This window comes from Hyperolius riggenbachi, chromosome 5, assembly GCF_040937935.1.
Source record: "Hyperolius riggenbachi isolate aHypRig1 chromosome 5, aHypRig1.pri, whole genome shotgun sequence".
In the NCBI taxonomy this organism is placed as follows: domain Eukaryota; kingdom Metazoa; phylum Chordata; class Amphibia; order Anura; family Hyperoliidae; genus Hyperolius; species Hyperolius riggenbachi.
Genome location: NC_090650.1, coordinates 450,700,202 through 450,716,435, shown reverse-complemented (window position 1 = coordinate 450,716,435; position 16,234 = coordinate 450,700,202). Strand labels below are relative to the sequence as shown.

General features: G+C 46.6%; 1 protein-coding gene across 1 annotated transcript in view; it reads right to left on the bottom strand.

Moving 5' to 3' along the window:
- The window catches only part of MTRR (5-methyltetrahydrofolate-homocysteine methyltransferase reductase), a 361,300-nt gene that overhangs the window by 197,033 nt on the left and 148,033 nt on the right, over positions 1-16,234 (bottom strand). Inside the window, exons 5-6 of the mRNA XM_068238238.1 lie at positions 14,026-14,362; positions 8,699-8,821 (exon numbers count right to left, since the gene is read on the bottom strand). Coding sequence (XP_068094339.1) covers positions 8,699-8,821; positions 14,026-14,362 — 460 coding nt within the window. The remainder of the gene's footprint in view (positions 1-8,698; positions 8,822-14,025; positions 14,363-16,234) is intronic.

Here is a 16,234-nt window from a genome sequence, read left to right as displayed (position 1 = left end):
GGCGTGTCACTGATGATAAGGAGCGGTAATTAGACATATATCCAGCATCAGGGGGCGTGTCACTGATAATAAGACGCGGTAATTACACATATATCCAGTATCAGGGGGCGTGTCACTGATAATAAGGAGCGGTCATTAAAGATATATATCCAGCATCAGGGGGGCGTCACTGATAATAAGGAGCGGTAATTACACATATATCCAGCATCAGGGGGGCGTGTCACTGATGATAAGGAGCGGTAATTACACATATATCCAGCATCAGGGGGCGTGTCACTGATAATAAGACGCGGTAATTACACATATATCCAGTATCAGGGGGCGTGTCACTGATAATAAGGAGCGGTCATTACAGATATATCTAGCATCAGGGGGGCATGTCACTGATAATAAGGAGCAGTAATTACACATATATCCAGCATCAGGGGGGCGTCACTGATAATAAGGAGCGGTAATTACACATATATCCAGCATCAGGGGGGTGTGTCACTGATAATAAGGAGCGGTAATTACACATATATCCAGCATCAGGGGGGTGTGTCACTGATAATAAGACGCGGTAATTACACATATATCCAGTATCAGGGGGGGCGCGTCACTGATAAAAAGGAGCAGTAATTACACATATATCCAGTATCAGGGGGGCGTGTCACTGATAATAAGGAGCGGTAATTACACATATATCCAGTATCAGGGGGGCGTGTCACTGATAATAAGGAGCGGTAATTACACATATATCCAGCATCAGGGGGGCGTGTCACTGATAATAAGGAGCGGTAATTACACATATATCCAGCATCAGGGGGGCGTGTCACTGATAATAAGGAGCGGTAATTACACATATATCCAGCATCAAGGGGGCGTCACTGAAAATAAGGAGCGGTAATTACACATATATCCAGCATCAGGGGGGCGTCACTGATAATAAGGAGCGGTAACTACACATATATCCAGCATCAGGGGGGCGTGTCACTGATAATAAGGAGCGGTAATTACACATATATCCAGTATCAGGGGGGCGTGTCACTGATAATAAGGAGCAGTAATTACACATATATCCAGTATCAGGGGGGCGTGTCACTGATAAGGAGCAGTAATTACACATATATCCAGTATCAGGGGGGCGTGTCACTGATAATAAGGAGCGGTAATTACACATATATCCAGCATCAGGGGGGAGTCACTGATAATAAGGAGCAGTAATTACACATATATCCAGTATCAGGGGGGCGTGTCACTGATAATGAGAGGTAATTACACATATATCCAGCATCAGGGGGGCGTGTCACTGATAATAAGGAGAGGTAATTACACATATATCGAGTATCAGGGGGGCGTGTCACTGATAATAAGGAGCGGTAATTACACATATTTCCAGCATCAGGGGGGCGTATCACTGATAATAAGGAGCGGTAATTACACATATTTCCAGCATCAGGGGGGCGTATCACTGATAATAAGGAGCGGTAATTACACATATATCCAGCATCAGGGGGGCGTGTCACTGATAATAAGGAGCAGTAATTACACATATATCCAGTATCAGGGGGGCGTGTCACTGATAATAAGGAGCAGTAATTACACATATATCCAGTATCAGGGGGGCGTGTCACTGATAATAAGGAGCGGTAATTACACATATATCCAGCATCAGGGGGCGTCACTGATAATAAGGAGCAGTAATTACACATATATCCAGTATCAGGGGGGCGTGTCACTGATAATAAGGAGAGGTAATTACACATATATCCAGTATCAGGGGGGCGTGTCACTGATAATAAGGAGCGGTAATTACACATATATCCAGCATCAGGGGGGCGTGTCACTGATAATAAGGAGAGGTAATTACACATATATCGAGTATCAGGGGGGCGTGTCACTGATAATAAGGAGCAGTAATCACACATATATCCAGTATCAGAGGGGCGTGTCACTGATAATAAGGAGCGGTAATTACACATATTTCCAGCATCAGGGGGGCGTATCACTGATAATAAGGAGCGGTAATTACACATATATCCAGTATCAGGGGGGGCGTGTCACTGATAATAAGGAGCAGTAATTACACATATTTCCAGCATCAGGGGGGCGTGTCACTGATAATAAGGAGCAGTAATTACACATATATCCAGCATCAGGGGGGCGTGTCACTGATAATAAGGAGCAGTAATTACACATATATCCAGCATCAGGGGGGCGTGTCACTGATAATAAGGAGCAGTAATTACACATATATCCAGCATCAGGGGGGCGTGTCACTGATAATAAGGAGCAGTAATTACACATATATCCAGCATCAGGGGGGCGTGTCACTGATAATAGGGAGCAGTAATTACACATATATCCAGTATCAGGGGGGCGTGTCACTAATAATAAGGAGCAGTAATTACACATATATCCAGCATCAGGGGGGCGTGTCACTGATAATAAGGAGCGGTAATTACACATATATCCAGCATCAGGGGGGCGTGTCACTGATAATAAGGAGCAATAACTACACATATATCCAGCATCAGGGGGCGTGTCACTGATAATAAGAAGAGGTAATTACACATATATCCAGTATCAGGGGGGCGTGTCACTGATAATAAGGAGCGGTAATTACACATATATTCAGCATCAGGGAGGCGTGTCACTGATAATAAGGAGCAGTAATTACACATATATCCAGCATCAGGGGGGCGTGTCACTGATAATAAGGAGCGGTAATTACACATATATTCAGCATCAGGGAGGCGTGTCACTGATAATAAGGAGCGGTAATTACACATATATCCAGCATCAGGGGGGCGTGTCACTGATAATAAGGAGCGGTAATTACACATATATCCAGCATCAGGGGGGCGTGCAAGTATGTGTCACTGATAATAAGGAGCGGTAATTACACATATATCCAGTATCAGGGGGGCGTCACTGATAATAAGGAGCAGTAATTACAGATATATCAAGTATCAGGGGGGCGTGTCACTGATAACAAGGAGCAGTAATTACACATATATCCAGCATCAGGGGGGCGTGTCACTGATAATAAGGAGCGGTAATTACACATATATCCAGCATCAGGGGGGGGCGTGTCACTGATAATAAGGAGCAGTAATTACACATATATCCAGCATCAGGGGGGCGTGTCACTGATTATAAGGAGCGGTAATTACACATTTATCCAGTATCAGGGGGGCGTGTCACTGATAATAAGGAGCAGTAATTACACATATATCCAGCATCAGGGGGGCGTGTCACTGATAATAAGGAGAGGTAATTACACATATATCCAGCATCAGGGGGGCGTGTCACTGATAATAAGGAGCAGTAATTACACATATATACAGCATCGGGGGGCGTGTCACTGATAATAAGGAGCGGTAATTACACATATATCCAGCATCAGGGGGGCGTGTCACTGATAATAAGGAGAGGTATTTACACATATATCCAGCATCAGGGGGGCGTGCAAGTATGTGTCACTGATAATAGGGAGCAGTAATTACAGATATATCCAGTATCAGGGGGGCGTGTCACTGATAATAAGGAGCGGTAATTACACATATATCCAGTATCGGGGGGGCGTGTCACTGATAATAAGGAGCAGTAATTACACATATATCCAGAATCAGAGGGGCGTGTCACTGATAATAAGGAGCGGTAATTACACATATATCCAGTATCAGAGGGGCGTGTCACTGATAATAAGGAGCGGTAATTACACATATTTCCAGCATAAGGAGCGGTAATTACACATATATCCAGTATCAGGGGGCGCGTCACTGATAATAAGGAGCGGTAATTACACATATATCCAGTATCAGGGGGGCGTGTCACTGACAATAAGGAGCAGTAATTACACATAGTTCCAGCATCAGGGGGGCGTGTCACTGATAATAAGGAGAGGTAATTACACATATATCCAGCATCAGGGGGGCGTGTCACTGATAATAAGGAACGATAATTACACATATGTCCAGCATCAAGGGGGCGTGTCACTGATAATAAGGAGCAGTAATTACACATATATCCAGCATCAGGGGGCGTGTCACTGATAATAAGAAGCAGTAATTACACATATATCCAGCATCAGGGGGGCGTGTCACTGATAATAAGGAGCAGTAATTACACATATATCCAGCATCAGGGGGGCGTGTCACTGATAATAAGGAGCAGTTATTACACATATATCCAGCATCAGGGGGGCATGTCACTGATAATAAGAAGCAGTAATTACACATATATCCAGTATCAGGGGGGCGTGTCACTGATAATAAGGAGAGGTAATTACACATATATCCAGTATCAGGGGGGCGTGTCACTGATAATAAGGAGCGGTAATTACACATATATCCAGCATCAGGGAGGCGTGTCACTGATAATAAGGAGCGGTAATTACAGATATATCCAGCATCAGGGGGGCGTGTCACTGATAATAAGGAGCGGTAATTACAGATATATCCAGCATCAGGGGGGCGTGTCACTGATAATAAGGAGCGGTAATTACACATATATCCAGCATCAGGGGGGCGTGTCACTGATAATAAGGAGCGGTAATTACACATATATCCAGCATCAGGGGGGCGTGTCACTGATAATAAGGAGCGGTAATTACACATATATCCAGCATCAGGGGGGCGTGTCACTGATAATAAGGAGCGGTAATTACACATATATCCAGTATCAGGGGGGCGTGTCACTGATAATAAGGAGCGGTAATTACACATATATCCAGTATCAGGGGTGTGTGTCACTGATAATAAGGAGCAGTAATTACACATATATCCAGCATCAGGGGGGCGTGTCACTGATAATAAGGAGAGGTAATTACACATATATCCAGCATCAGGGGGGCGTGTCACTGATAATAAGGAGCAGTAATTACACATATATACAGCATCGGGGGGCGTGTCACTGATAATAAGGAGCGGTAATTACACATATATCCAGCATCAGGGGGGCGTGTCACTGATAATAAGGAGAGGTATTTACACATATATCCAGCATCAGGGGGGCGTGCAAGTATGTGTCACTGATAATAGGGAGCAGTAATTACAGATATATCCAGTATCAGGGGGGCGTGTCACTGATAATAAGGAGCGGTAATTACACATATATCCAGTATCAGGGGGGCGTGTCACTGATAATAAGGAGCAATAATTACACATATATCCAGAATCAGAGGGGCGTGTCACTGATAATAAGGAGCGGTAATTACACATATATCCAGTATCAGAGGGGCGTGTCACTGATAATAAGGAGCGGTAATTACACATATTTCCAGCATAAGGAGCGGTAATTACACATATATCCAGTATCAGGGGGCGCGTCACTGATAATAAGGAGCGGTAATTACACATATATCCAGTATCAGGGGGGCGTGTCACTGATAATAAGGAGCAGTAATTACACATAGTTCCAGCATCAGGGGGGCGTGTCACTGATAATAAGGAGAGGTAATTACACATATATCCAGCATCAGGGGGGCGTGTCACTGATAATAAGGAACGATAATTACACATATGTCCAGCATCAAGGGGGCGTGTCACTGATAATAAGGAGCAGTAATTACACATATATCCAGCATCAGGGGGCGTGTCACTGATAATAAGAAGCAGTAATTACACATATATCCAGCATCAGGGGGGCGTGTCACTGATAATAAGGAGCAGTAATTACACATATATCCAGCATCAGGGGGGCGTGTCACTGATAATAAGGAGCAGTAATTACACATATATCCAGCATCAGGGGGGCATGTCACTGATAATAAGAAGCAGTAATTACACATATATCCAGTATCAAGGGGGCGTGTCACTGATAATAAGGAGAGGTAATTACACATATATCCAGTATCAGGGGGGCGTGTCACTGATAATAAGGAGCGGTAATTACACATATATCCAGCATCAGGGAGGCGTGTCACTGATAATAAGGAGCGGTAATTACAGATATATCCAGCATCAGGGGGGCGTGTCACTGATAATAAGGAGCGGTAATTACAGATATATCCAGCATCAGGGGGGCGTGTCACTGATAATAAGGAGCGGTAATTACACATATATCCAGCATCAGGGGGGCGTGTCACTGATAATAAGGAGCGGTAATTACACATATATCCAGCATCAGGGGGGCGTGTCACTGATAATAAGGAGCGGTAATTACACATATATCCAGCATCAGGGGGGCGTGTCACTGATAATAAGGAGCGGTAATTACACATATATCCAGTATCAGGGGGGCGTGTCACTGATAATAAGGAGCGGTAATTACACATATATCCAGTATCAGGGGGGTGTGTCACTGATAATAAGGAGCAGTTATTACACATATATCCAGCATCAGGGGGGCGTGTCACTGATAATAAGACGCGGTAATTACACATATATCCAGTATCAGGGGGCGTGTCACTGATAATAAGGCGCGGTAATTACACATATATCCAGTATCAGGGGGGCGTGTCACTGATAATAAGGAGCAGTAATTACACATATATCCAGTATCAGGGGGGCGTGTCACTGATAATAAGGAGCGGTAATTACACATATATCCAGCTCCAGCATCAGGGGGGGGGGGGTGTCAGTGATAATAAGGAGCGGTAATTACACATATATCCAGCATCAGGGGGGCGTGTCACTGATAATAAGGAGCAGTAATTACACATATATCCAGTATCGGGGGGGGGGGGGTGTCAGTGATAATAAGGAGCGGTAATTACACATATATCCAGCATCAGGGGGGCGTGTCACTGATAATAAGGAGCAGTAATTACACATATATCCAGTATCAGGGGGGCGTGTCACTGATAATAAGGAGCGGTAATTACACATATATCCAGCATCAGGGGGGCGTGTCACTGATAATAAGGAGCGGTAATTACAGATATATCCAGCATCAGGGGGGTGTGTCACTGATAATAAGGAGCAGTAATTACACATATATCCAGTATCAGGGGGGCGTGTCACTGATAATAAGGAGCGGTAATTACACATATATCCAGCATCAGGGAGGCGTGTCACTGATAAGGAGCGGTAATTACACATATATCCAGTATCAGGGCGGCGTGTCACTGATAATAAGGAGCGGTAATTACACATATATCCAGCATCAGGGGAGTGTGTCACTGCTAATAAGGAGCGGTAATTACACATATATCCAGTATCAGGGGGGCGTGTCACTGATAATAAGGAGCGGTAATTACACATATATCCAGCATCAGGGGAGCGTGTCACTGATAATAAGGAGCGGTAATTACACATATATCCAGCATCAGGGGGGCGTGTCACAGATAATAAGGAGCGGTAATTACACACATATCCAGCATCAGGGGGGGCGTGTCACTGATAATAAGGAGCGGTAATTACACATATATCCAGCATCAGGTGGGGGCGTGTCACTGATAATAAGGAGCGGTAATTACACATATATCCAGCATCAGGGGGGCGTGTCACTGATAAGACGCGGTAATTACACATATATCCAGTATCAGGGGGCGTGTCACTGATAATAAGGAGCGGTAATTACACATATATCCAGTATCAGGGGGGCGTGTCACTGATAATAAGGAGCAGTAATTACACATATATCCAGTATCAGGGGGGCGTGTCACTGATAATAAGGAGCGGTAATTACACATATATCTAGCTCCAGCATCAGGGGGGGGGGGTGTCAGTGATAAGGAGCGGTAATTACACATATATCCAGCATCAGGGGGCGTGTCACTGATAATAAGGAGCAGTAATTACACATATATCCAGCATCAGGGGGGCGTGTCACTGATAATAAGGAGCGGTAATTACACATATATCCAGTATCAGAGGGGCGTGTCACTGATAATAAGGAGCAGTAATTACACATATATCCAGCATCAGGGGGGCGTGTCACTGATAATAAGGAGCGGTAATTACAGATATATCCAGCATCAGGGGGGCGTGTCACTGATAATAAGGAGAGGTAATTACACATATATCCAGCATCAGGGGGGCGTGTCACTGATAATAAGGAGAGTTAATTACACATATATCCAGCATCAGGGGGGGCGTGTCACTGATAATAAGGAGCAGTAATTACACATATATCCAGCATCAGGGGGGCGTGTCACTGATAATAAGGAGCGGTAATTACACATATATCCAGTATCAGGGGGCGTGTCACTGATAATAAGGAGCGGTAATTACACATATATCCAGCATCAGGGGGGGGGGTGTCACTGATAATAAGGAGCGGTAATTACACATATATCCAGCATCAGGGGGGCGTGTCACTGATAATAAGGAGCGGTAATTACACATATATCCAGCATCAGGGGGGCGTGTCACTGATAAGGAGCGGTAATTACACATATATCCAGCATCAGGGGGGCGTGTCACTGATAATAAGGAGCGGTAATTACACATATATCCAGTATCAGGGGGGCGTGTCACTGATAATAAGGAGCGGTAATTACACATATATCCAGTATCAGGGGGGCGTGTCACTGATAATAAGGAGCAGTAATTACACATATATCCAGCATCAGGGGGGCGTGTCACTGATAATAAGGAGCAGTAATTACACATATATCCAGCATCAGGGGGGCGTGTCACTGATAATAAGGAGCGGTAATTACACATATATCCAGTATCAGGGGGGCGTGTCACTGATAATAAGGAGCAGTAATTACACATATATCCAGCATCAGGGGGGCGTGTCACTGATAATAAGGAGAGGTAATTACAGATATATCCAGCTCCAGCATCAGGGTGGTCTTCACAGCACCGTCTGCAGTCAAACGCTTAGCCTGGGCGATTGGAACTCTGAAAACCGTTTCTTTTGGGTACAATGAAGAGAGTTCAGCTTCCTGCAGAGACAAGTATGAGAAGCCAATTATTATAGTGTAAACAGATGCAGGGAAGTTCTGGTTGTGTTTGTGGTATACTGTGTTGGTGTAAGGTTCTGGTGTACGGTGTTGGTGTGCAGTTCTGGTGTATGGTGTTGGTGTACGGTTCTGGTTGTGTTTCTGGTGTACAGTTTTGGTGTACAGTTCTGGTTGTGTTTCTGGTGTATGGTGTTGTTGTGCGGCTCTGGTGTATGATGTTGATGCACTGTTCTGGTTGTGTTTCCGGGGTACGGTGCTAGTTGTGTTTATGGTGTACGGTGTTGGTGTGCAGTTCTGGTGTATGGCACTGGTGTACGGTGTTGGTGTGCGCTTCTGGTTGTGTTTCCGGTGTACGGTGTTGGTGTATGGTTCTGGTTGTGTTTCTGGTGTACAGTGTTGGTGTGCGGTTCTGGTGTTGGTGTATGGTTCTGGTTGTGTTTCTGGTGGGCGGCTCTGGTGTATGGTTCTGGTTGTGTTTCTGGTGTACGGTTCTGGTAGTGTTTATGGTGTACGGTGTTGGTGTGCAGTTTTGGTGTATGGCACTGGTGTATTGTGTTGGTGTACGGTTCTGGTTGTGTTTCTGGTGTACAGTGTTGGTGTTTTGTTCTGGTGTACGGTTCTGGTTGTGTTTCTGGTGTATGGTTGTGATTGTGTTTCTGGTGTACAGTGTTGGTTTGCGGTTTTGGTTGTGTTTCTGAACGGTGTTGGTGTGCGGTTCTGGTGTATGGTGTTGGTGTACGGTTCTGGTTGTGTTTCTGGTGTATGGTTCTGTTTGTTTCTGGTGAACAGTATTGGTGTACAGTGTTGGTGTGTGCTTATAGAGTACGGTTTTGGTTGTGTTTCTGGTGTACAGTGTTGGTGTTTGGTTCTGGTGTACGGTTCTGGTTGTGTTTCTGGTGTACGGTGTTGGTGGGCGGTTCTGGTTGTGTTTCTGGTGTACAGTTTTGGTGTATGGTGTTGGTTTGCGGTTCTGGTTGTGTTTCTGAACTGTGATGGTGTACAGTTCTGGTGTACGCTGTTGGTGTGCAGTTCTGGTGTACGGTGTTAGTGTACGGTTATGGTAGTGATTCTGGTTTACGGTGTTGGTGTGCGGTTCTGGTGTACAGTCTTGGTGCACGGTTCTGGCTGTGTTTCTTGTGTACGGTTCTGTTTGTTTCTGGTGAAAGGTGTTGGTGTGCGGTTCTGGTGGTGTTGCTGTACGGTGTTTGTGTGAGGTTTCCGGTGTATGGTGTTGGTGTGCAGTTCTGGTGTACGGTGTTGGTGTACGGTTATGGTAGGGATTCTGGTTTACGGTGTTGGTGTGTGGTTCTGGTGTACAGTCTTGGTGCACGGTTCTAGCTGTGTTTCTGGTGTACGGTTCGGTTTGTTTCTGGTGAAAGGTGTTGGTGTGCGGTTCTGGTGGTGTTGCTGTCCGGTGTTTGTGTGAGGTTCCGGTGTATGGTGTTGGTGTACGGCTCTGGCCCAGTTCTGCATCATGCCTGAAGAAGTAGTTTTCAAAGCTTTCAAATAAATCTTGAGTCATTAAAGGGATCACCTAAACCACTTTTTAGGTCTGCAGATGAAATGTATAAATGAATGTTTGGTTTTAGGAAGGACAGAAGTATATACATTCTGCTGGAATTGGAAAGTGTTCTATTAATGTCAGTCTGGGACAGCAGAGAGCCACACTGATCCTAACGTGGACCTGAACTCTAGCACAGGATACAAGGAAAACAAAGAGTTTAGCCTGTCTAATTCCCCCTCAACTGTGTCTAATCACAACTGTAATTTGATCTCTCAGCTGTGTCAGCTGACTGCCATGACAGATAAGCTCATTTGAAAGCACAGGATGTTAAAGCGGTATCGTCACCATAAAAATGAAATTTCAATACCAACTGGTCTGAGTGTATTAAGTGATAAAGATGCTAATCCTGCATTCAAAACTTTCAAAACTTTTTCTGCTGTTATGATTTGGAGTTATCACATACTTAAGGAACACTGGCCCTTTAGTAGTCGTGCCAAAGAATTGCATGCTGGGCGTTCTTTTTATCTATAATCTATTCCTCCTCTTCCCTTTATTTCCCTGCCAGTTTCTTATCTGAAACCTAATCCCCTACTCACTTGTGTTTATAAGCAAGGCTGAGGTGACTCAGTGATTGGAGGAGACAAGAAAAAAAGTAAAGGGCAGAAATGACATCACTAGTTAGCCTTAACTGTGGGCAAAAGACATGGCCCCCACCAGGAACAGAATTATCGTAATTTACTATATAACATTCACTGAAATCAAAACGTGGACAGTATAATACATGTGTTATGTAAGTAGATCAAGTGTTTATCTACTTATATATGTGTTTTTTTCCCTGGCATAGTATGGCTAATCCTACTGCTTTAACAATATGTCTGCTTCCACGAAAGCAGGAAGTAAACAATGTAGATTTATTTCAGGATTTGTATCAGTTGTAAAAAAGGAATGTTTTTCTTTAAGAGCCGGTTTCCATTACACAATGCAGAGCGCTGTGCTCAGCGCAGCTTGTGACTCCCCCGGAGGCGGAGCTTGCAATCCCATTCATTATAATAAATGGGATAGCGGGCGCAATTGCCCCAAAATGCAGGAAACCGTGTGAGTGATTCAGTGGTGAATCGCAACGCATGTGTGGAAACAGCAGACAGTGCAGTCTATGTCCCTGGGATTGCGGCTGAAAACGCTCATATGGAAACCAGCTCTAAAGGTAATAATTCTGTGGCTTTAGAGGAAGTTCTGAGTTCAGGTCCAATTTAATGAAGACCAGAACCAGTGCTGACTGTTTACTGCACCTATCCAGTGCTTATTACACAAACTCACCTTTCCCTCACAGTGCAGCATCTGCACACCCAGGTATGGAGCAGGGGGGCGGGGCATAGTCAGGCTGCACCTATCCAGGTTCCCTACCAGCAATGCCCATTCAGTGCTTATTATAGAGACTCACCTTTCCCTCACATTGCAGGATATGCACATCCAGGTATGGAGCAGGGGGGCGGGGCATAGTCAGGCTGCACTGTCCAGGTTCACTACCAGCAATGTCCATTCAGTGCTTATTATACAGACTCACCTTTCCCTCACAGTGCAGGATCTGCACATCCAGGTATGGAGCAGGGGGGCGGGGCACAGTCAGGCTGCTCTGTCCAGGTTCCCTACCAGCAATGCCCATTCAGTGCTTATTACACAGACTCACCTTTCCCTCACAGTGCAGGATCTGCACATCCAGGTATGGAGCAGAGGGGCGGGGCATAGTCAGGCTGCACCTATCCAGGTTCCCTACCAGCAATGCCCATTCAGTGCTTATTATAGAGACTCACCTTTCCCTCACAGTGCAGGATCTGCACATCCAGGTATGGAGATGGGGGGCGGGGCATAGTCAGGCTGCTCTGTCCAGGTTCCCTACCAGCAATGCCCATTCAGTGCTTATTATACAGACTCACCTTTCCCTCACAGTGCAGGATCTGCACATCCAGGTATGGAGCAGGGGGGGGGGGGCATAGTCAGGCTGCACCTATCCAGGTTCCCTACCAGCAATGCCCATTCAGTGCTTATTATACAGACTCACCTTTCCCTCACAGTGCAGGATCTGCACATCCAGGTATGGAGCAGGGGGGGCGGGGCATAGTCAGGCTGCACCTATCCAGGTTCCCTACCAGCAATGCCCATTCAGTGCTTATTATACAGACTCACCTTTCCCTCACAGTGCAGCATCTGCACACCCAGGTATGGAGCAGGGGGGGGGGGGGCACAGTCAGGCTGCTCTGTTCAGGTTCCCTACCAGCAATGCCCATTCAGTGCTTATTATACAGACTCCCCTTTCCCTCACAGTGCAGCATCTGCACATCCAGGTATGGAGCAGGGGGGGCAGGGCATAGTCAGGCTGCTCTGTCCAGGTTCCCTACCAGCAATGCCCATTCAGTGCTTATTATACAGACTCCCCTTTCCCTCACAGTGCAGGATCTGCACATCCAGGTATGGAGCAGGGGGGGCGGGGCATAGTCAGGCTGCACCTATCCAGGTTCCCTACCAGCAATGCCCATTCAGTGCTTATTATACAGACTCCCCTTTCCCTCACAGTGCAGGATCTGCACATCCAGGTATGGAGCAGGGGGGGGCGGGGCATAGTCAGGCTGCACCTATCCAGGTTCCCTACCAGCAATGCCCATTCAGTGCTTATTATACAGACTCACCTTTCCCTCACAGTGCAGGATCTGCACATCCAGGTATGGAGCAGGGGGGGCGGGGCATAGTCAGGCTGCACCTATCCAGGTTCCCTACCAGCAATGCCCATTCAGTGCTTATTATACAGACTCACCTTTCCCTCACAGTGCAGCATCTGCACACCCAGGTATGGAGCAGGGGGGGCGGGGCATAGTCAGGCTGCACCTATCCAGGTTCCCTACCAGCAATGCCCATTCAGTGCTTATTATACAGACTCCCCTTTCCCTCACAGTGCAGGATCTGCACATCCAGGTATGGAGCAGGGGGGGGCGGGGCATAGTCAGGCTGCACCTATCCAGGTTCCCTACCAGCAATGCCCATTCAGTGCTTATTATACAGACTCACCTTTCCCTCACAGTGCAGGATCTGCACATCCAGGTATGGAGCAGGGGGGGCGGGGCATAGTCAGGCTGCACCTATCCAGGTTCCCTACCAGCAATGCCCATTCAGTGCTTATTATACAGACTCACCTTTCCCTCACAGTGCAGCATCTGCACACCCAGGTATGGAGCAGGGGGGGAGGGGCACAGTCAGGCTGCTCTGTTCAGGTTCCCTACCAGCAATGCCCATTCAGTGCTTATTATACAGACTCCCCTTTCCCTCACAGTGCAGGATCTGCACATCCAGGTATGTAGCAGGGGGGCGGGGCATAGTCAGGCTGCACCTATCCAGGTTCCCTACCAGCAATGCCCATTCAGTGCTTATTATACAGACTCACCTTTCCCTCACAGTGCAAGATCTGCACATCCAGGTATGGAGCAGGGGGGCGGGGCATAGTCAGGCTGCTCTGTCCAGGTTCCCTACCAGCAATGTCCATTCAGTGCTTATTACACAGACTCACCTTTCCCTCACAGTGCAGCATCTGCACATCCAGGTATGGAGCAGGAGGGGGGCGGGGCATAGTCAGGCTGCTCTGTCCAGGTTCCCTACCAGCAATGCCCATTCAGTGCTTATTATACAGACTCACCTTTCCCTCACAGTGCAGGATCTGCACATCCAGGTATGGAGCAGGCAGGCTGGGCACAGTCAGGCTGCTCTGTGATAGGGGAGGCACTGAGCGGACAAGTGATGCTTCAGCTGTTGAGTCTGGACCTTTCTGCAGTGCGCCGCTTGGTGTCAATGAGTTGCTGATCTTCAACGTTCTCATTTGCAGATCCAGATTTTCAGCTACATGTTGTGTAGTCTGACTACTGGCCAAAACAGTTGTGTCATCGTCTGGCGCCTGGCTCTCTTTTCTAGACATGAATTCATTCTTCAATGCAACCCAAAGACCTTCTATCCAAGGGTCCACGACCAGCTCCAACCTGAAATACAAAAAAGCTGCAGAAATGTGGCAGTATAGGCACCACTACTGCCTCTCTGTTGGGCAGTAATGTATCTTAAGGTGGAGTTGGGGAGGGGTTGGGTGAGGAGGAGATTGGGGAGGGGTTGGGGAGGAGGAGATTGGGGAGGGGTTGGGTGAGGAGGAGATTGGGGAGGTGGGGATGGGGAGGAGGAGATTGGGGAGGGGTTGGGTAAGGAGGAGATTGGGGAGGGGTTGGGTGAGGAGGAGATTGGGGAGGGGTTGGGTAAGGAGGAGATTGGGGAGGTGGGGTTGGGGAGGAGGAGATTGGGGAGGCGGGTGTTAGGTGGAGTTGGGTGAGGAGGAGTGTGGTTGGGGGGGGGAGAGCCTGCGTTGGGCGGACCTAGGACTCTTCTACCCAGGACACTTCAGCCACTGACCACCATTTCTACCATCTCATACACAGCTTCCCTTTACCTACTGTCCAATCCCTTAAACCCTTAGACTGTAAGGCCTTTTGGTCAGGGCTCTCTTCCCCCTTCTTGTCTCACAATGCTGTGTAACGTGTGTGAATACCTCCCTCCCCTGGGTAAAAATCTGTAGTTGATTTGTTCACTCACTCAGCGGTAATCCCCCTTGTCTTGTATTGTTAACTTGTTGGAAATCTAGCGGTTTATTTATGCAGGAAAAGTGTGACAAACAGCGGAAAAGCCGCCGCATGTTCTGGCAGCAAGGCGGCTGATTCCGCGTCTGATGCGGCGGTTCCTCCGCGTCAGCATGCGTCTGGTTTGTCTGGAGCCGATGGTGCCCATGGGAAGAGTGGCGTGGGGGCCGCCGCATGTTCTGACGGCAAAGCGGCAGATTCCGCGTCCAGTGCGGCGGTTTCCCCGCAGCAACATGCGTCTGGGTTAGCTGGACCTAGTAGTGCACACAGATGGAGAGCTACGCGCGCGCGTGCTGCAAGAAAGGCTCTTTATACCAATAGGAGGAAGATCAGCTGATCAGGACGGTCAGCTGATTCTTGCTCGGTTATTGATTGGTTGATGAGAGCTGGGCGGCGCTGTGGGGCGCTTCAATATATACATCTCTTGCTGTATGCTTTATGGAGATAAGGATTTCTGGAGATAAGGATTTCATTTTTCAGCATGACCTGGCACCTGCTCACAGTGCCAAAACCACTGGTAAATGGTTTACTGACCATGGTATTACTGTGCTCAATTGGCCTGCCAACTCTCCTGACCTGAACCCCATTGAGAAACTGTGGGATATTGTGAAGAGAGAGTTGAGAGACGCAAGACCCAACACTCTGGATGAGCTTAAGGCCGCTATCGAAGCATCCTGGGCCTCCATAACACCTGAGCAGTGCCACAGGCTGATTGCCTCCATGCCATGCCGCATTGAAGCAGTCATTTCTGCAAAAGGATTCCCGACCAAGTATTGAGTGCATAACTGAACATAATTGTTTGAAGGTTGACTTTTTTTGTTTTAAAAACACTTTTCTTTTATTGGTCGGAAGAAATCTGCTAATTTTTTGAGATAGGAAATTTGGGTTTTCATGAGCTGTATGCCCAAATCATCAATATTAAGACAATAAAAGGCTTGATCTACTTCAGTTGTGTGTATTTGAATCTAAAATATATGAAAGTCTAATGTTTATCAGTACATTACAGAAAATAATGAACTTTATCACAATATGCTAATTTTTTGAGAAGATCCTGTGTATATATATATATATATATATATATATATATATATATATATATATATATATATATATATATATATATATATATTTACATATTTACATATATATATACATACACACACACACACACAGTGGGTTGCAAAAGTATTCGGCCCCCTTGAAGTTTTCCACATGTTGTCATATTACTGC